This window comes from Trichomycterus rosablanca, chromosome 24 (assembly GCF_030014385.1).
Source record: "Trichomycterus rosablanca isolate fTriRos1 chromosome 24, fTriRos1.hap1, whole genome shotgun sequence".
In the NCBI taxonomy this organism is placed as follows: Eukaryota; Metazoa; Chordata; class Actinopteri; order Siluriformes; family Trichomycteridae; genus Trichomycterus; species Trichomycterus rosablanca.
This window is the reverse complement of record NC_086011.1, coordinates 17,131,837-17,157,977: the sequence shown is the minus strand read 5'-3', so window position 1 is coordinate 17,157,977 and position 26,141 is coordinate 17,131,837. Positions and strand designations below refer to the sequence as shown.

At 42.2% G+C, this 26,141-nt stretch overlaps 1 protein-coding gene across 1 annotated transcript in view; it reads left to right on the top strand.

Annotated features, from left to right (window-relative positions):
* Positions 1-10,042, top strand: part of LOC134301467 (A disintegrin and metalloproteinase with thrombospondin motifs 9-like) — a 52,915-nt gene extending 42,873 nt beyond the window's left edge. The window contains exons 33-39 of the mRNA XM_062986161.1: positions 2,502-2,596; positions 2,695-2,789; positions 2,979-3,112; positions 6,073-6,164; positions 7,156-7,260; positions 8,837-8,944; positions 9,720-10,042. Of these exons, the coding sequence (XP_062842231.1) occupies positions 2,502-2,596; positions 2,695-2,789; positions 2,979-3,112; positions 6,073-6,164; positions 7,156-7,260; positions 8,837-8,926 (611 nt within the window). The 3' untranslated portion in view covers positions 8,927-8,944; positions 9,720-10,042. The remainder of the gene's footprint in view (positions 1-2,501; positions 2,597-2,694; positions 2,790-2,978; positions 3,113-6,072; positions 6,165-7,155; positions 7,261-8,836; positions 8,945-9,719) is intronic.
* The last annotated feature ends 16,099 nt before the right edge of the window (positions 10,043-26,141 follow it).

Sequence of the window (26,141 nt, the reverse complement as noted above, 5' to 3'; positions counted from 1 at the left end):
TACTGTGACATTCTGAAACAGAGCATGATCCCCTCCCTTCGAAAACTGGGCCTCATGGCAGTTTTCCAACAGGATAACGACCCCAAACACAACCTCCAAGATGACAACTGCCTTGCTGAGGAAGCTAAAGGTAAAGGTGATGGACTAAACCCAATTGAGCACCTGTGGCGCATCCTCAAGTGGAAGGTGGAGGAGTTCAAGGTGTCTAACATCCACCAGCTCCGTGACGTCATCATGGAGGAGTGGAAGAGGATTCCAGTAGCAACCTGTGCAGCTCTGGTGAATTCCATGCCCAGGAGGGTTAAGGCAGTGCTGGATAATAATGGTGGTCACACAAAATATTGACACTTTGGGCACAATTTGGACATGTTCACTGTGGGGTGTACTCACTTATGTTGCCAGCTATTTAGACATTAATGGCTGAGTGTTGAGTTATTTTCAGAAGATAGTAAATCTACACTGCTATACAAGCTGTACACTGACTACTCTAACTTATATCCAAGTTTTAGTTCTATAGTGTTGTCCCATGAAAAGATATAATCAAATATTTGCAGAAATGTGAGGGGTGTACTCACTTTTGTGATACACTGTATATACAGTGTATCACAAAAGTGAGTACACCCCTCACATTTCTGCAGATATTTAAGTATATCTTTTCATGGGACAACACTGACAAAATGACACTTTGACACAATGAAAAGTAGTCTGTGTGAAGCTTATATAACAGTGTAAATTTATTCTTCCCTCAAAATAACTCAATATACAGCCATTAATGTCTAAACCACCGGCAACAAAAGTGAGTACACCCCTAAGAGACTACACCCCTAAATGTCCAAATTGAGCACTGCTTGTCATTTTCCCTCCAAAATGTCATGTGATTTGTTAGTGTTACTAGGTCTCAGGTGTGCATAGGGAGCAGGTGTGTTCAATTTAGTAGTACAGCTCTCACACTCTCTCATACTGGTCACTGAAAGTTCCAACATGGCACCTCATGGCAAAGAACTCTCTGAGGATCTTAAAAGACGAATTGTTGCGCTACATGAAGATGGCCAAAGCTACAAGAAGATTGCCAACACCCTGAAACTGAGCTGCAGCACAGTGGCCAAGATCATCCAGCGTTTTAAAAGAGCAGGGTCCACTCAAAACAGACCTCGCGTTGGTCGTCCAAAGAAGCTGAGTGCACGTGCTTAGCGTCACATCCAACTGCTGTCTTTGAAAGATAGGCGCAGGAGTGCTGTCAGCATTGCTGCAGAGATTGAAAAGGTGGGGGGTCAGCCTGTCAGTGCTCAGACCATACGCCGCACACTACATCAAATTGGTCTGCATGGCTGTCACCCCAGAAGGAAGCCTCTTCTGAAGTCTCTACACAAGAAAGCCCACAAACAGTTTGCTGAAGACATGTCAACAAAGGACATGGATTACTGGAACCATGTCCTATGGTCTGATGAGACCAAGATTAATTTGTTTGGTTCAGATGGTCTCAAGCATGTGTGGCGGCAATCAGGTGAGGAGTACAAAGATAAGTGTGTCATGCCTACAGTCAAGCATGGTGGTGGGAATGCCATGGTCTGGGGCTGCATGAGTGCAGCAGGTGTTGGGGAGTTACATTTCATTGAGGGACACATGAACTCCAATATGTACTGTGAAATACCGAGCAGAACATGATCCCCTCCCTCCGGAAACTGGGTCGCAGGGCAGTGTTCCAGCATGATAATGACCCCAAACACACCTCTAAGACGACCACTGCTTTATTGAAGAGGCTGAGGGTAAAGGTGATGGACTGGCCAAGCATGTCTCCAGACCTAAACCCAATAGAACATCTTTGGGGCATCCTCAAGCGGAAGGTGGAGGAGCGCAAAGTCTCGAACATCCGCCAGCTCCGTGATGTCGTCATGGAGGAGTGGAAAAGCATTCCAGTGGCAACCTGTGAAGCTCTGGTAAACTCCATGCCCAGGAGAGTTAAGGCAGTTCTGGGAAATAATGGTGGCCACACAAAATATTGACACTTCAGGAACTTTCACTAAGGGGTGTACTCACTTTTGTTGCCGGTGGTTTAGACATTAATGGCTGTATATTGAGTTATTTTGAGGGAAGAATAAATTTACACTGTTATATAAGCTGCACACAGACTACTTTTCATTGTGTCAAAGTGTCATTTTGTCAGTGTTGTCCCATGAAAAGATATACTTAAATATCTGCAGAAATGTGAGGGGTGTACTCACTTTTGTGATACACTGTATATATATTTACAAATCTGTAAAATGAAATAAACTTTTCATATAATTTTTATATTACAAAAGAACTATTACTTTCATATCCAAAAAATAAATTTTAAAATATGTGAATATGTAAATTTTAAATATATTGTAACACATCTCACTTTCTCTCTCTCTCTCTCTCTCTCTCTCTCTCTCTCTCTCTCTCTCTCTCTCTCTCTCTCTCTCTCTCTCTCTCTCTCTCTCTGTGTGTGTGTGTGTGTGTGCGTGTGTGTGTGTGTGCAGGTGATTTGCCATTCAGCTGTAGAGATGTGCAGGTTCAGGCTGGTGTTGTATCTGATGGGGAGCAGCTTCTTAGTGTACAGGGCAGAGCGCTTACTGTAAGGATCACCCACCAAAACCCTCCACTGTTTACCACACACACCAAACACTCGTCACGTTGTAACCTCTCATCAGAACTGAAATCTTTCCTCTGCAGATCTACTGCTCACAGATGGACACGGCAGATCCACAAGAGTACGTCACTTTCACTGCCGGAGAGAGCGACAACTTCTCCGAGGTTTTCGCATACAGGTGCATTTAAGACACATTAAGTGTGTGTGTGTGTGTGTGTGTGTGTGTGTGTGTGTGTTTGTTCTGTGATGGCTTGGCGATCTGTCCAGGGTGTTTCCTGCCTTTCACTGTGACCCTGATCAGGATAAAGCAGTGGTTTAGACAGTAAATTAAAGAATGTACTAATTTGCTTTCACGTCTGTCGTCCAGGCTGATGGATCCGACACAGTGCCCGTCTAACCTGAGCCGAGGAGAGGACTGTCAGTGTCGGAGAGACTACACGGCCGCGGGCCTGTCCACCTTCACCCGGGTCAGACTGGACCTCAGTACGATGACCATCATCAGTAAGTCACATGCTCTAAAATTCTAAATGGCCAGTTTCTATAAACACTCACCTAGGGAGGTGGCTTTCAAACAGTGCTCTGATGGTAATAGGAGGCCCGATGTGCCAAGAACCACCAGATTACACACAGAACTGCCACTCACTGGATGTTTTTCTATATATATATATACCATGTAATGAGTAGCAGTTTTGGTCATATTCAAACCAGCCTCTCTGGCACCATAAACAATGCCACATCACACACACATACAGACCAGATTACATCAGACTTTTTTTTATCAATAAGGCACTTCTGCACACAGAACTGCCACTCACTGGATGTTTTTTTATACCATGCTATGTAAACCAGCTTCAGTTTGGATATAATCAGTTCCCCTGGCCATCTTTGCAGGCCACACAGCCCTCCCACTGGCAGATGAGGGCCACAGGGTAGCACTCGCCTGATCTGACCTGTGTGAAACCTTGATGTTAAACTCTTTTGGACCATAAAGTAAATTTTGCAATTATTCTGTTGCATAAATCGTTAAAATTGGACGACGGCCCTGACATACAGTACACGTCTTTCGAAACCGCCGGCTGTGGGGTGTCCCGGGTGCCGCTGATGTAACTGTGCAGCGTATAAATACAGTATCTTCCTCCAGCCAACTGCTGGTGTTCTGCTCCAGCACTGACGGATTACTCACATCCAGCTGATCTGGAAACTGTACCACTCTCCACATCTGGAGGGGGAAAAAATCCACATCCCACATCTGGACTTTTCCAGCCTTTAGAAATCTGAAAGCTCTGAGCTCAGCATGTCTTGTTTCACCACCTAGACTCAGTTCTCTCGTGTATATAGACGACATTATCGGCTTTATTGGCTGGAGTTATAAAGTAAAAAACCCTAAATAAAAAATGTAGCCTTGAGTGATTCGGTAATCAAACCCACATTAAAGCTCCAGATTATTCGGATCGAGGATTTGTTTTCTGCTGCGCACATGTCCACGGCAAACCGGGACGTACGAGTTCATTAGAAACGTCCCCCGGCGAGGCAGGAATAGTGAAAGTAGCGCTTCACATGTGCGTCACAGTCAGAAAGTTATGAGGTGAAATGAATCTCATCAAACCCTCAGCGTGATCGGGTGACCGACTCGTGTTCAGGTCAGAAACAGGAAACAGTGATTATTAACAGAGAGGCCTGGTCAGGTACCAGCGTCCAGAGTCATTCTACAAACAAAAACGTGCTCTGTACAGTCACGTGGAAATGCTTAACATGCTGATAGCAGTGCTAATTAATAACTATATTATTTAGTTTTTGTATATTTTTGGTCATTTGTTCTTATTTTATTTACTTTTTTGGGTGTTTGTTTCATGTTTTTTTTTTTTTTTTTTTTTTCATTTCTGTGGGTATTTAAAAATATTTCCAAAATATAAAAAATGTACAATTATTTTTTACTTTATTTGAATATACTTCTTAATTTTATATTATTTTATTTTGTTTTTGTTTTTTAGAAAATTTTACTTGCATTTTTACTGTCATTATCTTTGGTTTCTATATTATATATATATATTTTATTCAGATTTGTTTATTTGTTTTATAATAATATTAATATAATAAATAAAATAAATTCATGCCTTAAATCTGTTCTATTTTTATTGTTTTTCTTTATTTTTTAAATGTTTTTGCTTTATTTTAATCGTATTTTATATTTAATTTTTAATAAAGAGAAAACAGAAGTGAAATCATTTTTATTTATAATTTTGTAGTATTATTTCATTATTTCTTTTTCAAAATTAACTAAATTAAAAAGTCCTTTAATTGTCTTTGCATTATTTTTTTTTATTTGTTATATAAAAATTAATTCATGCCTTAAATCTGTTCTATTTTTATTGTTTTTCTTTTTCTTTTTTATTAATTCATTGTTGTAAAGATAACAAGAAGTCTTATTTTTGTGAACTATAGTAACAAAAATCACATCAATAATGGGAGCCTATGAGCAGCCATTGCAACATCTGTCCACAGCTGCTCTTCGTCCACCCTGAGTACATTTTAAATAAACATTTTATATTTATTTTAAGAGGAAAATCCTTTTTTAGACTCGTGGTAACATATGACATGTTACAGATGCAGGGAATGTTAATTAGTAATTATTTCTTCTAATGAAAACCTGTGTGTGTGTGTGTGTGTGTGTGTGTGTGTGTGTGTGTGTGTGTGTGTGTGTGTGTGTGTGTGTGTGTGCGTGTGCGTGTGTGCGTGTGTGCGTGTGTGTGTGTTTCTGCCATTCAGCCTTTTTAGGTCCGATAATGCTAGCTTGGCATCTGGCGAGGTTAATGACACTCTTCTCTCCTGTAGCAGAGTTTGGGAGAGGGGGGTCATGAGTAAATCCAGAGTAAACACTGTGGTTAATTACAGCGCTGTCGAATGTCAGTGCTCTGGGCCAGTGATAGCTCAGTGGTTAAGGTACTGGACTAGTAAACAGAAGGTTGCCGGTTCAAGCCCCGCCACCACCAAGTTGCCACTGTTGGGTCCCTGAGCAAGGCCCTTAACCCTCAATTGCTCATTGTGTTCCGCTCACTGTGTAAGTCGCTTTGGATAAAAGCGTCTGCTAAATGCTGAAAATGTAAATGTAAATGCTCTGGCAGGCACGTTGCTCTGAGATTAGCATAGCAACGTAGCCAAACTTTTCACTACACTAAGGCCACTCAGGCGTTCATTAGGTCAGAGAATGAAGGGGTTAATGGTTTCAAGATCGTTACAGTCGCTGAAAGACCCACAATTACAAAGCAAGAGTTTGATTCGCTCAAATTGGCTTTGTATTACGTCGTATTGCGTTATTATAGCACCGGCGCTCAGATTTAGCTGTTTTTTCAGCGTTTACAATAATAACTACAGCACGTTAGAGTAGGTGATATTTTAGGTTCTGCTTACTGCACCACGCTAGAGTAACATTAGATTAAATGATTTTGCTCTGTGTTTTTCAGCCACAGATTGGAAGTACGCCTACACTCAGGAGGGCCACAAGGTCCCTTTTGCCACAGCAGGGGACTGCTTCAGTGCCGCCCGCTGCCCACAGGTGGGTATTAGTGCTCAACCCTGTATCTTACAGTGATTACCATTATGACAAATGTAGTCAATCAGCCCAGATATATTTGGTGTATAAGATTTGCTTTTGGGTGGCACTGTGTGTATGTGCTGCACAACAACATGGGTCCTGAGGACCTGGGTTTTATTCCTGACTGTCTGATCATTTCCTCTCACCTTTAAAAACATGCATAAAGTACATTGGCTGCTATTAATTCTATATAGGAGTAAGTAAGTGAGTAAATATGTGTGTGTCCTGTACTGTACACTTAGATAATCACTCTTAATTATTAACAGTGCAGCCAGATGACCTTGTGCATGTTTTTGGGAGGTGGGGTGGCAAAGAAAACATGAGAAGCTCAGTAAAAACAGGAATAGAACAGGAGTAGAACAGCTGTATCACCATGCTGAGTGAGATATAACAAAAATACTAAGGCAAATTGCAATTAAAAAGATTATATTTTTCAAAGGGCCACCCAGTTACAGAGCTGTTCCTTTAATAAACGTGGCACACAGAGGGTAGAACACAAGTGGACCGCTGTGGTGCAGACATGTAAGAAAAGCAGAGCTGCAGTCGAGGAAAATAAATAGAAAGGAGAGGAAAAAAAGATCTGCTTTATTGGAACGCTTCCACCGCTAAGCTGTTGCAGAACCTGTTTATTAAAAACAGACGCTCATCCGTCCAAACATTTCAGATGAGAGAAAGTATCATGGTGAAACATCCTGCCTTCATTTGCTTTCCTTGAGTCACTGGAGAGGCAGGCCTGACTCTTAATTCAGACGTGCAAATGTGTGAGGGTTTGCACACCTTTACTCATATATGAAATATACATACAGCAATTTTAATCACTAATCTGTTGCCCTACAGAGTTTGATCATGTAATTTACCTCTCTGTTAGTGATCATGACTGATTACTGCAGCTGGTGAAAACATGGTCACCCCAGCTGAACGTATGTTATATATTTGTGTTCCGAATCTTCAGGGCCGATTCAGCATCGATCTCTCAGGAACAGGTTTTCAGGTGGCTGAAAGCGCCAAGTGGATCTCACAGGGAAACTACGCTGTGGCCGACATCCACAGGTCTCAGGTAAAGTGCTTAAATACACAATTAAAGACTTTTGTACATGTTATTTACTCCACACCTTCCTGATTTTTGTATTTTTGCACCATCATGCTGTGGGAGCAACAACTATAACCAATCACATTAACATCACTGTGGACGGCACACGTTCTTCTGTGCAGAGTCAGAGTAACTCAGCCATATTGAAAAGCTTACAAGTATGAACTGCCAGGGTTATGAATACAGGTGGGTTACGAATACTGGTGGGTTATGCAAACAGGTGGCTTATGAATAGAGGTATGGTTATGAATAAAGATTAGTTATGAAAACAGGTGGGGTTATGATTAGAGGTGGGTTACGAAAAGAGGTGGGTTATGGATACAGGTGGGTTAAGAATATATGTAGATTATGAAGAGTTGGGTTATGAATACAGGTGGGTTATGAATACAGGTGGGTTATAAATACAGGTGGGTTACAAATAGAGGTAAGTTGTAAAAACAGGTGGGTTATGAATACACGTGGGTTACATGAAAACTAAAAACTGGTGTGTTTTGTCAGAACTTAATACCTAGATGCATTACATAAAAACTGAAAACAGGTGTTTTATCAGAACTAAAAAGAGGTGGGTTATGAATAGAAGTGGGTAATGAATAGAGGTGAGGTATAAAAACAGGTGGGTTGTGAGTAAAGGTGGGTTACAAATAGAGGTGGGTTATAAAAACAGGTAGATTCTGAATAGAGGTGGGTTACACGAAAACTGAAAACAGGAGTGTTGTAGCAGAACTGAAAAGAGGTGGGTTATAAATAGAAGTGGGTAATGAATAGAGGTGAGTTATAAAATCCGGTGGGTTGTGAGTACAGGTGGGCTACAAATAGAGGTAGATTATGAATAGAGGTGGGTTATGAAAACAGGTATGTTATGAATAGAGGTGTGTTTCGTTAAAACTGAAAGCTGATGTGTTTTATGGTAACCGAATAGAGGTGGGTTACATAAAAAAAACTGAAAACAGGCAGTAGTGTAATGTGCTTAAGTATATTTTGAAGTCATCCAGAGTTTTTACATTTCCGTCAACTTTTACTCCACTGCGTTTCTTAGCTTGGCTTAGCTTAGCTTAAGTTAGCTTAGCTTTTGTTGTTTATTCACTAACGAACAGATAACTGTCGGTAAATTTGCAGGTTTTTTTAGACACTTGGTGCTAAACTGCCTTTACGACTTTGCTGTTGGTTTTGGGGGTCGTGAAAACGTTGAGCCCTCAAAATGGGGTAACAGGTTAAAACAGAATGATGAGGTTTAACCTAAAAACGCATTTTATTAGGAAAAGCGGGTGTAGAGAAGCACAGAACCCCGCTAATTACAGCAGTGAGAACCTGGCTGACATTTATAAAGCTCGGAAGTGGAAATCTTTATGGCTTTTCTCTTAAGGGAAATTGTTTCTTCATGTTGCAGATGGTTCTTCTTTAATGGTGCAACTGGCCGTATTTTGTGATGTTCATATTTAATGCACATTTGTTATAATGCAATATCAATATAATAAAATCAGAAAGTAAGAAATACAGCGTGTGCAGTTCTGTGTTTGACCTGCAGTTCCTTTATTGCTCGCAGGATGGCAGTAGAGTAACAGGAACGTGTGGTGGATACTGTGGGAAATGCGCTCCATCCTCCAGCTCAGGGCTCCTCATCCAAGTTACATGAGCCACTACTTTTTACCAGGTTAGATGACATTTTATAGACACTACACTGCCAAAAAATGTATACATCTCTCCAAATGATTAAGTTCGGTGCTTCAGCCACACCCATTGCTAACAGTATGTATGTAAAATGAATCAAATGTTTCCACCTTGATAGCAAAGGTTCGGTTTGGGAACGGCCCTTTCCTGTTCCCCTGTGCACAAAAGGGAGTCTATACATATGTGGTTTCAAAAGTTAACAAGGTAAAGAATTCATTTTAATGCTGATGGTTTTGGAATGGGACACCCAACAAGCAGCTCATGATCAGGTGTCCACATATTTTTGGCCATATACTGTCCACATTGACCAGAACATGGCTTTATAAATGATAAAGATACACAGACATGTCAGAAAATTTATGTGAATGACATATTCAACAGTTAGATCTTATATATATACTCTACTGCTGCAGACCTCCACTCCTGACTGAGACGGGCCGTGGCTAGCACACGGTCTATCCTACGTCTGCAGTAACCGACTGATTCATTTTTTACCTACATGAGACGGGCTCATATGGAGATCCATGTAGCGCACAGAGAGTCACTCACCAGTCAACATTGTTCCATAGATGAGACAGTCAGAGGTCGCCGCCACGCCACCCAAGCACCCCAGATCTTTAAATCTTTAAAATGTCTATATGTGACCTATTTATATATATTTTTTGCCAATTCTGGACCTGTTAGTCTGGTTGGTAGATCTTAGGTACGATACGCTGTTCAGTCTACTTTACTTTTATATTTTTATTATCTTTCCATAGCAGTCGATCTTCTGGACTCTTCGATGTGGTGCTAACGACAATGAAGAATGTCCCTCGGTATCTCCTCCGACCTCCTACTGTACATGTGTAAATGTTCAGGTTGTATAGAATGTACAGAATGTGTTGAATTATTTATTTTTATTGACATTTATTTTTATACAATTATTTATATTCTAACAAAGAATATAATTGTAATATACTTTTATTTCGCATAATGTGCTGTCGTTGTGAGGCGCATAGTGCGACTTTATAGGTAAGATAAAGTAACATTCTGGGTGTTATATAATGTTTTCGGTTTCTAATAAAAGACACCGTAGAATTGCAGTAAATTAAATGTGAGTGGGTGTCGCTGGGTGTCATTTCAAAAACAATACATGCTAGATACATGGACATTTTGATATGTCTGTACACCATAAAACCCACAGATTTATATAAACCTACTTGTAATGAACCAGGTTTAGACTAACAAGTCTAGTCAAGACAGGTCAAATGTATTTCTATAGTGATTTTTACAGTAGACCTTGTCTCTAAGCAACTTTTCAGCATCCAGGACCAACAGACTGATCAAAAAACCGAGTTGAGCAAACCGAGGGCGACAATGGCAAGGAAAAACTCCCTTAACATTACAGGAAGAAACCAGACTCAGCAGGGACCCCCATCCTCCTTTAGGTGGCCTGGAGAGTCATTTGAATGTGGTCCATGCTTGGCGTATGGAGCTTAAGCTAGCTTGGGAACTCGTCCCGGGCTCAGCAACGTCATAACTATCATAAATTGTATTTTTATCGCATCATCCAAGCCTAAGCACCCAGTCTGAAGCACCCAGTATTTCCAGATGAAGAGATTATTGAACCTAAATATATATTTTTATTTAAGGATGGACACGTCTAAAACAAAAAATATATATAAATATAAACCAAATGTGATACTTTTTATACGCCCACATATATAGTATTGTTCTTATTTCTGAATACCTCACAAATTCCGTTCTGTTTGGTTCTGGACTGATAATTTGTGAGTTATTTTTACATGTTGTGTTTCATTTGTGTGTATTTTATTTCAATGTAGTACAATCATAAGGGTACTTCCACTTTTGTTGTTATTTTTGCAACAGGTATAGTATGGAGTCAAAAGTATGTGGACACACCACTAATCTGAGTTTAAAAGAAGTGTTTCAGCCACACCCATAAAAAATACATTAATAACTGAAATGCTTCCAACTCTGTGGCAAGAGTTTCCTATTCCAGCATGACTGTGACGCTGACTTTGACCTCAATGAACACATTTGGAATGAATTGGAACCCTGACAGGAGGTGTTCTTGCCCTGACCTCACAAAGGCTTTTATAGTCATAAAGTGGGGCAAATATATATTAATGCCAATGGGTTTTTGATGCAATGGTCAGGTGTCCACTTACTTTTGGTCATATTGTGTATCTGTTGATTAACTTTTACATTGTTCAGGCTGAGTATTTATTCATTTTCAACCACTACAATGTTCTCAGGCAGGTATGGATTGCTTCACTGGTCCATTTCTTCATTTCTCGCGACTTTAAAACAATTTATGGTTCATTTTTTATTCTTTATTTTTTTGCAGAAAGCCATAAGTACTGTAAATTAACAACTGAAATATTGTCTTTAAAGTTCTTGGTGAAAAGGGATTGTGTTTTATATTTTAGTGCTGATTTACTCAGATATCAAATAAATAATATTAATTACAATGTGTAATTGAGTAGTTTGCATTTAATTTTAATTTACTACAGAGTGAATGTGCTTGCCTGGCCTGCCTGCAGTCCAGTTTTGTCTCCTGTAAAAAATATAATTCTTAGGTTGTACTGCAATATGGCTTAGAATCTCCACATGTGGTAATAAAAACACACAATAATAAAAGACAACAACATTGGTTTGTGCCCCTTAGTTCCAGCAATGGAAAGTTCATTAGTAAATTAGACAGAGTGAGTGTGCTTGCCTGGCCTGCCTGCAGTCCACTACTGTCTCCTGTTAATGCAACATTTTGGACTGTTGAGCTGAAGTCTGTGTATAAATGGCAAGGCAGAAGGGCATGATACTGTAATCATACCCAGCTGCCAATCTCCACAGCAGGTGGGCTTGATACAGTACATTGTAAACATTCATATTATATGCAGTATATTGTAGATGTTAGTTTGTAATGAGGGGGATTTATGTTTATACTGTATATTTTATAAGGGTGACATGGTGTCATTCAGCTGGAATATATTTTACCTATAAACTGAAGGAAACACAAGTGGCCACTGTTGAAAACAAACAGCTGGAAATTAAGGATGTAAATATATTCACTAGCTATACAGAAAGCTTCATGCATAACATTAAGCTTTGATAGATCAATTAAAGTCGACTCAATCAGCACTGACCACAGAGATCAGCTTTAGCTCACTGACCGAGAGGTTTTTCTATTGAAAGCATGATGGCCTTTGGGACTTAAAGTCCACTAGTCTTTTCTTCTCAGGTACAATAGCGAGGGCTTGTTGTAAAGCCAGCATTGCATTACTTAACAGGAAACTGAATCAAGAAATGTAATCCCTGCTGCCACTGAAAGGAAGTTTGGAGCGCTATGGTAATGAATGGCTCGGTTCTTACCAGGAGGAATGAATACGTTTGCAACGTGAGCGGATTTACTGAACAGCTAAGATAAAATTCTGTATATATTTATATTAGGATTTTAATGTCATGTAACAGGTAGTTACTGCTTACACAAGATTCATCAGTTCAAGTTTAATGTTAAACACAGTCATGGACTGTGAGAGGAAACCGGAGCTTTCGAAGGAAACCCACACAGACACAGGAAGAACATGCAAACTCCACACAGAAAGGACCCGGGCCACTCCACCTGGGAATCAAATATATATATATATATATATATATATATATATATATATATATATATATATATATATACTGTATATATATACAGAGCTGTATACATGCATACACACATAATAGATGATTTAACACCCCTGGACTACTAATGGAGGACCATCGGAGATGTGGTGTATCATATACTGTATATCACTACTAAATCGCACGTTGTACTGCAACACTGCTTAGAATCTCCATGTGCAGTAGCATAAAGCACATAATAAAAACACTGGGCTATTTTTTGATGGTTTGTGCCCCTTACTTGCAGTAATGGAACGTTTACTAGTACATTAGTGTTGAGTGAAGGTTGCTAACTAGCACTACAGTTTGTGTTCCATGACTAGGATAAGGATAGTAATAAGGACTCAGGGCAGATGGAATAATTCATTCATAATTAATTCGCATATCCTAGCTTCTTTAAATTTGGGGTCAGAGAACAGGGGCAGCTAATGTACGGCACCCCTTAAGCCGAAGGGGTTAAGGGACTTGCAAAAAGGCATCGAACCTACAGCCTTTTAGTTATTACCCACAGTTACACTCGTCAACATTCCTCTCCACAGAAATATTCAGTAAAAGGTGAAAGATTTATCTGTGAATGAAGATAAACTCAAAGCCAACTGTGCCCAGTTTCCTCAGGGTGTTGTGGTTTCTTTTAACCTCCCACAAAACTGAACCCACCGCCCATGTACTGGTCTGTGGAGAGCGCACTGCTGTGCACTTCTTGTGTGCACCTGTTAGCATCATGTGTGACTGAAATAGGTGCAAACCTTAATAAAACAGGGTTGTCCTGATACTTTTGGTCATGTGAAGTATGTTTAAATCTATTAAAGCACTGCTTAGTGTAAGTGTTAGGTTGATATGAAGTGGGTGGGCGAGGACAGGCTGAAACCCCCCGGTTAGACATTTACCTCACACACACACACACACTGTCGCATCCTGCAGGCGTTCCGTTCCACCGGGAGCTCGATTACAGCCCTGTGAACCTGCCATGTTCAGCCGAGTGTCTAAAAGGAGGAACTCCGACCGATCGGTGAGTAAAATTCAGTAAAATTTGACTTTTGCACACGGTGATGTTCCGCACAGCTTATATTGCGCACGCAGTTGCACAATCCGCACTTGTATGCGTTCTGTTAAGGTGCAAATGTCACGTTCTTTACTAAACAGAGCCTAGTAGGTACTAAAAGTAAAGTAGGAACTTTAAGACATACGTACTATGTAGTACCCTAGTACGAGGCTGGTGTTTACACACCCCAAAACACGCAAGTTTGCGTTTGATATTTGCACAAAATCGATCGATTTATGTCCTCTTTTTTAATGTACCATCACCAACAAGTCCTTTCCTTAGGTATCAGCACCGCGTTAGACCTTGTGCATATGAATTATTCAGCAAAAGTGCATCAATAATGCATGAACAGGACCCGTGTGTTCATTTGCAGTTTTCAGGTCTCAATATCAAAGGATAAAGGATATGTTCTGTGTGCGCACAATTAGGCTACCACGGACAAATATTTCAACAGGTTTCCCTGTACTGAGAAAAGAATTAAAAAACACCAATTGACGTTTAATAGAAGACTAATGGCAATTATTATGGACTGTCAGAAACCTTAATATGTAAATATATAATCTAGTTGAACATGTATGATTTATCTTGATGCATTAATTTTCTTACATTCAAAACTAAACATGGTTCATCTTTACATGCAAAGAATTTCTCCAATCCGATTGAGTAGCTGACTTTTTATGTTTTTAATCATTTTCTAGCCTCCTGCACTAGTGACTCCAGAAAGGGGGCAGAAGTGTAATGAGTGTGGAGAAAAGTGTCCCGGCTTCATCATGCATGAATGGAGGTTAGAGCTTTTTTTAAATCTTTCTCACGGCTGGGCATCACGTGGAGCGCTACTGATTAACTGGTGGTGCTGAGGAGAGTTTGCGCTTGTTTAATTCAGATTTAGCGATGGATGGGATTCCTCATGACTGCTGCAGTTACGGGTGATAATGAAAGAAGTGGTTGGTGGGTGCACATGTGTCGGAGGGGGCGTGTTAGGTACGACCCTCCTCGGTCAGGGTCGAGGTTTGCAGCAATGGAGACTTATTATATATTATACACCGATCAGCCATAACATTAAAACCACCTCCTTGTTTCTGCACACACTGTCCATTTTATCAGCTCCACTTACCATATAGAAGCACTTTGTAGTTTTACAATTACTGACTGTAGTCCATCTGTTTCTATACATACCTTTTTAGCCTGCTTTCACCCTGTTCTTTAATGGTCAGGAACCCCACAGAGCAGCACTGCAGTGACATGGTGGTGGTGTGTTAGTGTGTGTTGTGCTGGTATGAGTGGATCAGACACAGCAGTGCTGCTGGAGTTTTTAAACACCTCACTGTCACTGCTAGACTGAGAATAGTCCACCAACCAAAAATATCCAGCCAACAGCGCCCCGTGGGCAGCGTCCTGTGACCGCTGATGAAGGTCTAGAAGATGACCGACTCAAACAGCAGCAATAGATGAGCGATCGTCTCTGACTTTACATCTACAAGGTGGACCAACTAGGTTGGAGTGTCTAGTAGAGTGGACAGTGAGTGGACACGGTATTTTAAAACTCCAGCAGCGCTGCTGTGTCTGATCCACTCATACTAGCACAACACACACTAACACACCACCACCATGTCAGTGTCACCACAGCTCTGTGGGGGTCCTGTGGGGGGTCCTGACCATTGAAGAACAGGGTGAAAGCAGGCTAAAAAGGTATGTAAAGAAACAGATGGACTACAGTCAGTAATTGTAAAACTACAAAGTGCTTCTATATGGTAAGTGGAGCTGATAAAATGGACAGTGAGTGTAGAAACAAGGAGGTGGTTTTAATGTTATGGCTGATCGGTGTATATACTGAGCTGTATACATGTATCCCCACACGTTCTCCTGATTTAACACCCCTGGACTACTAATAGGATACCATACAGGATGTGTATATTTAGAGCGTCTAAATAATCTGCCTTATGAGTTCGATGTCTTATTAGAATCCTCTCTTCTGAGGCTCTCTAGATTTTCAGACAGACCCGTAGATGTTGAGCGTTTCCAGGCTTCGAAGGCAAATATGAGCGAGAATGTTTACAAATAGCTGGAATTGTCCAAATAATGAGCGTAATCCGACGCCCCGTTTACAGAAGGTTCTTTACACAGGAAGGAAGGAGGGGTCGGTTGCTCGGTTGGTGGTTGAGAGGAGAAAGCTCGTCAGTACGCGCTCCATCGCTGTAAACTATTACAGGGCAACAGTCGGCTCAGGAATGTGGCCTTAATTGCCTGGCTTTTGCGGCACCACAATAAAACCGGAGCCTCTTCCCGGAAAACTCGCTGCAGATCCGGAGACGTGTGTATTTGTGTGTGTGTGTGGACTGCTAAGCTCTGTATGGGGCGACCTGACAGTCGTCGGTACCTCAGCATCTCCTAAGGAGCTTTACGAAGGTCGAAGTAAGGACGTTAGCCGGCCGACTGTTGGAGGAGGTATGTGGCCATGATTTGACCCCAGACGAGATGAGATTAGGCCAGACTGGCAGGTGTGTACACAAGCACACACACACACACACACACACACACACACACACACACTCATTTTCTGATAAGCTTTTGCGAGCCTTGAGTTCCTTCAGGCACTTACCAAAGCAAACAGAAGAAGATTAAACCTCCGGCAGATTGTCGCGAGTAGGTCTGGTTCACTTTTCCCCGTGCTGTCCCTCTTATTTTTTTATTTATTCGTATTCCTTCAGCTTTAGTAAGCGCTTTATTCTGGTCAAGGTCATGGTAAATCCTGAGCCTTTTACAGGAACTCTAGGTGTTACTCTGAGCTGTTTGTTTACACTTATTAGTTCAAGTAACCACGTCAGTATTCAGAATTTGTGCTTTCCGTTCTGTGGTGTGGTTAATGATTGAGCTTAGCCACGACAATATGCTGTAAAATCAGTGGGTTTGGACCGAGGGGTGCAGTGCGTCCCGCACTGTGTGTGTGTGTGTGGGACTAATTAAAACACTCAGCAACGTTCAGTCTGTACCGCGTTACGATCTGTAAGATCAGTGCTCACGTGCACGGCAGCGCCGAACCGGTGCCCGTCCTGGTTTGCTCTCTTTGAAGGCGTAACCACATACCACATGCATCCGGGTTGTCAGCCCGACCTAGTGGCTGTAGCTGGGTCGCGTGCCCTTTGAAGCGAGCGTCTGATGGGTTGAAGACGGTGTAAATAAACGAGCCCGGGTCTAACCTCAGTGATAAATCATGGCTGGACCTTTGTGATTCAGTGACTGTGCAGTTCCTAAATATTTAAACGTGTGTTTACATGCTTGTGTGTGTGTTTGATTGGATGTAATGAGCTGTTGTTTGTTAGCTGAAGGAGCTATGTAGACAGTCTCCTTTGTTGCATTTGTGTACATACGGGCAAAACGGGCAATTACACTGAATCAGTGGCATTAAGGCCCCACCTACACATAGTGCTGTGATTAAGTAATAGATCCCAAATGATTTTATGGATTTTTTCTCCCAATTTAGTCATAGCCAATTAGTCTTTCGCTGCTGGGGACCCCGATCACGTCCGAGAGGGGTATATTCACCTGACACGTGCACATACTTCTGTGGATTTCCACCTGAGGCCAGTCTCTCGCATGGAGAGTCACACTCTGATCTCCACGTTCCTCCCTTACTGCACAGGCACCTCGGGCTACTAACTAGGGTACTTACACGGCATCAAAGACCCCGCCCACTTTTTCAGTGCTGTCTTTTCCCACCCAGCGGACTTAGTGGCCAATTGTGCCTGCTAGGGGGCGCCCAGCCGGTTGGTAGCAGAGCTGAGATTCGAACTCAAAGAGTTCAGAATAATACTACCAGTCTAGAGAGCATCTGCAACCGGAAACCGGAGCTTCTGGAAGAAACCTACTCGGACACTGGGAGAACATGCAAACTCCACACAGAAAGGACCCTGGGGGACTTAAACCCGGGCCCTTCTTGCTCTGAAACGACAGTGCTACCGGCTTTATTTTATTTATATCCTTTTTTAATTTAATGTCATTTTAAAGGCAGTTAAATCCTAGTGTAAATTTTTAAGTGGTACTGTGATCCGCCCCCCGTTCATCACGCCTCTGGTTCCTCTTTAACGTTCAGAATCATGTGTGTGGGGTAAGAATCTCACACTGAGGTTTTAAAAGCTAATCTTGTTTTATTCTTTCCCGTGTGGGTTTAACCCCTGCCGCAGTGACTCCAATCCTCTTTCACAAATGTCACAGCGAACAAGGGGAGCTCAGAGGGGGTGGAACCAGAGGACAAATAGGTTCACTTTTAGAATCTGGTTCCATTGTGTGGTGATGTGGTTCAACCCCAAACCGCAAAATAGAATAATACTACCTGTCTAGAGACCGTCTGCAAACCTCAGAGGGTCACGGGCGCCACAGCGGCTTTATAATCACAGACGTTTAAAATCATATAATCACAGAGCTGAAGCCTGAAGATCTGGATGAACAAAGACTGAAATTATTAGTCTCTGTTTCTGGACAATTGTTGCATAGATTTATAAAAAGACGTGTTTGCTGAGAGATTTAAGCTTGGTGTTTCTCCTTGTACTTCCTTGAGCTTATTTACCAGATTTTGGAACATTTCTGCTGGGATTTGTCTTGTTTTAGACACAAGAACACGTTAACATTCACACTAATGATGGATTATTACTTATGAGGTATTTTAATTCAGTTATAGTTGCCGTTTTGATTTGTCCCAAGGCTGATAGACAGACAGACAGATAGATAGACAGACAGATAGATAGATAAATAGACAGATAAATAGACAGACATAGACAGACACATAGATAGATAGACAGACAGATAGATAAATAAACAGAAAGACAGATAGACAGACAGCTAGATAAATAGATAGACAGACAGAAAGATACAGACAGACAGACAGACAGACAGACAGACAGATAAATATCATACCGACTGTCGTCGTACTTGGACTTGGTGGAGGCACCATCACTGATCAGCGCTCGGTGACTTGTGTGGGAAACTGCCTCGTTCTCTTCCAGCCCCTGAACTCGGAGGTCAGAGTTCAGTCGACTTCGCTGCGACCCCTGAAATATTAGAACCGTGCAGCTGCTGAACACGCTGACGGGTTCTCTGTGCTGTCGACACAAAGCGGTCCTCAGATGCCAGGTGAGTGCCAGTTATTACCTCCAGGTTTAAGGTGCTGGATTTGGAGTCAAAGCTTTTCAGCTCATGGTGCTGTAAAACTTGCTTGACTGTGGACAGGGACAACAGTCGCTCTTCTGAAAAGACTTCTCATAAGAATCTGAAGTATATCTGTGGGAATTTGTGCTGATTTGCAGGTCTGGACATGGCAGAGTTTTAAGGTGAAGAGCCAAAAAAATAGTACCCACATGATGCCTCATATTGCTCCTGAATCAGGACCGTGCCCATCAGCAGGTGGCGCTGTAGCTTCGCTTTGTGTGGAACTTCGCTGTGAAATAGAGACACAGTCAGTAAGTCTGAGACACATAAACACATCAGTGGTGGCATTTACACAAGTGTGTTTGGTTTCTCGGTCGGTTTCCATGGTGATGCCACTATTCACGCTACATGGCAACGAGCGAGAGGTCAGAAACACAAACACACACGGTGTGCAGAGCTGGACCGGACACAAAGGGGCAGTTTACACACACACACACACACACACACACACACACACATACACACACACTGACTTACTGACCCACATGCATTCACACACACACACACACACACACTGACTTACTGACCCACATGCATTCACACACACACACACACACACACACACACACATACTGACTTACTGACCCACATGCATTCACACACACACACACACACACACACACACACACACACACACATACACACACACTGACTTACTGACCCACATGCATTCACACACACACACACACATACACACACACTGACTTACTGACCCACATGCATTCACACACACACACACACACACACACACACACACACACAGACAGACTTACTGACCCACATGCACACACACACACACACACACACACACACACACACACACACACACATACACACACACCGACTTACTGACCCACATGCATTCACACACACACACACACACACACACACATACACACACACACACACACACTGACTTACTAACCCACATGCATTCACACACACACACACACATACACACACACACACACTGACTTACTGACCCACATGCATTCACACACATACACACACACTGACTTACTGACCCACATGCATTCACACACACACACACACACATACACACACACTGACTTACTGACCCACATGCATTCACACACACACACACACACACACACACACACACACATACACACACACTGACTTACTGACCCACATGCATTCACACACACACACACACACACATACACACACACACACACACACACACTGACTTACTGACCCACATGCATTCACACACACACACACACACACACACTGACTTACTGACCTACATGCATTCACACACACACACACACACACATACACACACATACACACACACACACACACACCGACTTACTGACCCACTATTCTAGCTTTTCGTAATGTTAGGATCCATCAGTGCTTCCATTAGTTGTTGACCAATCATTGACAGGAATGTTTTAGAATGGGAGGAACCCAACAACACCCCCCCCCCCCCCATCTTAAATTCATGGCTACGGCATTAAGTACAACCAAGGACATCACAGGTAGAACATTCAAGTACAGCAAGATCCATGAAAATAGCATTTTTAACCTTTTTATTTATTAATGTATGATAGAAAGGCTTACGTCCTCGGCCGTGGGAGCGCTGTATCCCACAATTCAGTGCGCCCACGGTCGAAACATTAATGAAGGTATCGTGTAGTGACTTACAAGTGACTTACAGCTTAAACCAGCAGCAGATCTGTTCCAAAACCTCAGTTTTGCTCAATGTGCTAATACTCTTGGGGCTAAATGAACGTAAATCCCAGTGGAATGTTACAAACCTGGAGAGACGTCAGGGCTCTAAAGAGATGGGACAGCTCTGTACTCCTTAATGCTCCTGGTTGGATATGAGATGCTGAACAAGCAAATTTAAATGCTTTGTTTGACCTTCTCTTATTTTAAAAGTGCTTCTTATATTACTCACTCACAGCGGGTCAGATTATGTAACGGCGTCAAACCTCAAGCTTTTCCACCATCCTGAAGAATTTCCTGTGTTCTCGCCCCGCGTTCGTGTCCCTGATGGCCTTTTGGCAGGTCGTCGTCCCGAGTCACTGTTTTTACAAGGACACCCAGACCGGTCAGATGGTTTCTTTCCAATCTGAAGCCGCTCTCGTGTTTCACGTTGTTTCAAAAACCCGTTTTTAACGAACGCGAACTTACGCAAACATCGGCGACCGCAGAATCAGGAGTCAGAGCCAGTTACAGCTCCATAAATCATCCTCAATAATAAGGTCATCAGTTACTGGTTTGGTGTGTGCTGGATCTGAAAGGCGATCTAGAAACCAAACCAAAGAAACCAGATAGATGCAGTAAACCTGAGGTCAGTCTGATAAAGTGGCTGCAAAAAAACGTTCAGTAATGCGTTCAGTAATGCGTTCAGTAATGCGTTCAGTAATGGAGTCGTGGGCAGAAAGTCGTTCATCATTAAACACGAGAGTCTTGTGGTCCAGAAAATCTGAGGTGAAACTTTCACTCGCTGATGTTGAAGTTAAAAGCGTTGGGATCAGCTGGGATCCCTCATGTGAGGAGCACCAGTCACATGATCTGAGTCTTAACAGGTCATAATGGTGGAACTGGTGACATGAGAAGGTCTGAGAAAGAGTTTTCTCTTCTTTTCTTTTCTCTTCACTTCTCTTCTGTTCTCTCCTGTTCTCATGTCTTCTGTTCTATTCTCTTCTGTTCTCTCCTGTTCTCTTGTCTTCTCTTCTGTTCTGTTCTCTTCTCTTCTGTTCTCTTCTGTTCTCTTGTCTTCTCTTCTGTTCTCTTCTCTTCTGTTCTCTTCTGTTCTCTTGTCTTCTCTTCTGTTCTGTTCTCTTTTCTTCTGTTCAATTCTGTTCTCTTGTCTTCTCTTCTGTTCTCTTCTGTTCTGTTTTCTTCTATTTTGTTCTCTTCTGTTCTCTTGTCTTCTCTTCTGTTCTCTTCTGTTCTTTTCTCTTCTGTTCTGTTCTGTTCTGTTTTCTTCTCTTCTGTTCTCTTGTCTTCTCTTCTGTTCTGTTCTGTTCTGTTCTCTTCTGTTCTGTTCTCTTCTGTTCTGTTCTGTTCTGTTCTCTTCTCTTCTGTTCTCTTCTGTTCTCTTCACTTCCTTTCACTTCTCTTTTCTTTATTTTCTTCTTTTCTCTTTTTTATCTCTTCTCTTCCCTTCTCTTCTCTTCTCTTCAGTTCTCTTCTCCTCTTCTTTTCTCTTTTTTATTTCTTCTTTTCCCTTTTATTTTTCTTTCCCTTCCATTCCCCTCCCTTCCCTTCTCTTCTGTTCTGTTCTGTTCTCTTCTCTTCTCTTCTGTTCTCTTCTGTTCTCTTCTGTTCTCTTCTGTTCTCTTGTCTTCTCTTCTGTTCCCTCCTCTTCTGTTCTCTTCCCTTCTCTTTTCTTCTGTAATGTTCTCTTCTCTTCTGTTCTGTTCTCTTTTTTTTATTCTCTTCACTTTGGATAAAATAAATATACAGACCCTGAAGTAGAATACTCTTGGATCTGGAACAACCCAGTTGGACTCATCAAGACCCTAATAAAGATAAAGCAGGTGCTGAGGAGGATAATGATGATTGTAAATATTGAGACAGCCACACTGATTCTAATTCTACACACATTAATCAATAAATTATAAAGTTATAATATTATAATCCTAAACAAAATGAACCTTTAAACCCTGTGAGTCTCCGGGATCTCCACAGCCACCAGTTCCAAAACTACTTAAGCAAGTACTTGAGATTAAAGGGACGATTTCCTCAGGCTCTGATTCGGTCGGCCACACCTTTCCTAACGAGTGCATCTCCAGCTCATTTCCTCCGCCTCGGTCCCGTGTGTGCCGGAAGCCTGACTCTGGCTCATTCTGCAGTGAAAGATCAAAGCCTCGCCACACTAATCAAGCCTCTTTGGTGTGTGGTGTGTTCCTCGTTTGGTTCTAACAAGGTTGTGTTTGTTTATTTTTTCGAGCGTGTACCCGTCCTCTTTGACGTGGATGAGGCTCTTTTAGGCTCTTGATGGCTTTCTGAATGAAGCTCACTGGGGTTTCCTGGCCTGAATTAGAATATAAAGGCTTGTGGAGGACCATGAAGCTTCTTCCTTCTAGATTCCGGCTGAATTTTGGATGAATCTGGACGAACTTCAGCCGATCGCAGGCACTAAATGATGTGCAGAAGAATGATGTCATGACGTTGTGCCATGATGACTGCATTTTATAGTTCTGAACCGCTTTTATAAAGCTAATTAAAGCGATGCTAATGCTTGTTCAGCATCTGCGTCCAATCAGGGCTGAGCGTTGTTTGTTTCCCTAATGATGGGTTTTAGCTTTTTAGCTGTTGAGCATTTTCCTTCTTGGGCAGAGGTCTCTGGGTTCTCACGTGTGTTTAAAAAAGACTTTTCATGTGGATAAATGATAGGAACACACATTTGTACTGAGTTCATAGGGAAGTGGGTATGTTTAATTGAAAGAACTATAATAATCTTTCCATTAGGATTATAAACGACATCTTAGTATACACGACGATGATAGATCATTAGTCATTCTACTGTCTGTGGCCCTGTGTTTGTATATCTTTTACCCCATCAAGCCCCCAACAAGGAAAGTTTGGACACCCCTGAAATACTGGGTGGTAACAATACAAGTTGCTGTCCACAGTCAAGCAAGCATTATGCAACTGGGCTTCTTAGTAACTGCTTTGCAAGAAAAAGATCAGCAACAAACATCAGTCAGGCTGTAGGAGGCTGTTTTTGCTTGGTAGCCTCTCAGCCAATGACAATGTAAAGCTGACTTGACTGTGGACAAATTTCTCTGTGCCCTCTGGTGATTGGTGCCTACCTTACAAAGTCCTGGCTAGCACATGCTTCCTCTGATGGCAACATCTTTACTCCAGCCGGCGGTGGATTCATTTTCTGCTTGTCCTGGCTCCTCAGTCAGCCTGTAGGAGTCACTGTTGTAGCAACAAGAAGGTAAACATCTGTAAAGTGCCCGGCCAGGCTGGTAGCACCGTGGCAGGCTTTTAAAATTCATTATTTAACAGAATGTTAAAAGTTAAGGCTATTAAGTTAGCTCAGATCGACTCAGAAACTAAAGCAAACTTCAGACACCAGACTTAGTGGTGAGGGACAAATTTCTGCCGAATTTCGCATTTGGGGTTACGTCATGCCATCATGCGGTCAGACCCGTAACCCTGCGCGACAGCTTGAGAGTCTAAAAATGAACTATTTTGCTGAACTAGCTGACTCAGCCTATTCCCCGCGCTCCTCGCATCAGCAGATAAAAAAATGCTTTCATGTGGCGTTTCGGCTTCATTATTTCTGCACCCAGGCTGCACTTTTAAGAGCGACTTTCTGGCCCCCTTCCACACATCTGTCGCCCCCCTGATTCTACCTTTCCTCACTTAAAGAAGCCGCTTTTATTCTCCAACACGGCCATGCTATCACGTTCTCACTTTTACATTCGCGTTCATGTTACAGGACGTGAACTTGAGCATGAATAATGAATCCCGAGCATAAGGAGAGCGGTTCAGACTGCCGGGAGGGGACGTCCAGCGCCACGTCGTACACGTGCCCAGGTACCGCGTTTTCAACCCGGTGATTGCAAAGAATAGATAGATAGCATATCCTAGCTTGTTTGGTAGCTGGGGTCGGAGCGCAGGGACAGCCAATGTATGGCGCGCCTGGATCAGACAGGGTTAAGGGCCTCGCTCAAAGGCCCAACAGTGGCAGTATGGCAGAGCCAGGATTCGAACTCTCAACCTTAGCCCAAAGCTCTACCTACTAGGCTACCACTGTCCAAAAGAGTGGGACAGAGGGTGTGAGGGTTGTGCCATGGGTATCACAGTCACCTTTCAGCAAGAGGTCTTGAGTTCGAGTCCTTTCTGTGTGGAGTTTGCATGTTCTGTTTATGTGGGTTTCCTTCGGGTGCTCCGGTTTCCTCCCACAAGTCTGTCCGGCATGTTTCATGCTGTTCCTGTCCCTGACCAGACGGCAAATAAATTAATGATTCCATACAGCTAATTCTCAGCAGATTCTGAGCTCCCGGGTTCGAATCTCGGCTCTGCTACCGGTCGGCTGGGCACCCACTAGCACCCATTTTCCATTGGTTTTGAATTGGGTTGAGATCTGGCGACTGTGTAGCCATCCCCCCCCCCCCATATTATCTCACAATTGCATGATTAAATCCGAACCGTTTTGCAGAATAAGCGTCTTTATTTTAGTTCTGGTTGTTTTTGAACCTCGTCAGATACGAGCCGAGCTTGTTTATAGCCGTCACTCACAGTTCCCTGTCCAGGTCGAGTATCATTAGTAAAACTGAGCTAAAGGATGTGCTGGGGGTTAATAGGGTCGAGCGAGAGCCAGAGGTCTGCATATGGAAAGGATTTTTTGCTCGGGGTCCTGACCGAGCGCAGAGAGGGCATCAGTCATGATCAGATTCTGTTCCCCCGCACGGACCCATATATATAATAAATTCCCCTTTAAAATGCAATATTTATTCTCCTTAGGTGGTTCTGCAGTAATATCAGTAACTTTTAATGATGCATGAGGGTGGCGCAGTGGTTCGTTACCTTAGTCGTTCACCGCTGGGATCCGGGTTTGAATCTCAACGGTGCTACGGCCGGCACAGACATGATTGGCTGTGTTTTGGAGTAGGGGGTTGTGGTTGCCAGGATAAAGCGGTTCATAAAAATGAAATGAAAAAATCTCATTACTGACAAGATTAAGAGTTTTAGCCTCACCGTTTGCAATTTAAAAATCATCTCAGCTTTAACCAATTTCTCCCATATAATGTGGGATAAATAGGGGTCCTAGAATAGAGCCTTGTGGGATGCCAGACAGCTTTCTTTGAGGATCTAAGTATCCCAGTTTAGTTTGACAGAACGAATAAAGCTTTTCTAAATGAGAACAACATGCTCACTGTAAAACACTGATGTTTTGGGGTTGCTTTGCTGCATCATACACCAAGTGTCATGAACCTGTGCAGGACACAATGAACACCGTAAGGAAGACTGTCAAGGTATTTTGGAACATAATGTACAGCCCACTGGCCAAAAACTGTGGGACACCAGACAGCTTTTTTTTGAGGATCTAAGTATACCAGTTTAGTTTGACAGAATGGATGAAGTCTTTCAAGAAAAGAACATCATGCTTACTGTAGAACACTGAGGAGGGAAAGTGATAATTTGGGGTTGCTTTGCTGCATCAGGAGGACGTATGGTCACTCTAACAAACTATTAAAAGAGCCAATATTTTTGCCTGTGACTTTTTTGTTTGTTTAATTTAATGTGAAATAAAGAAAAATAC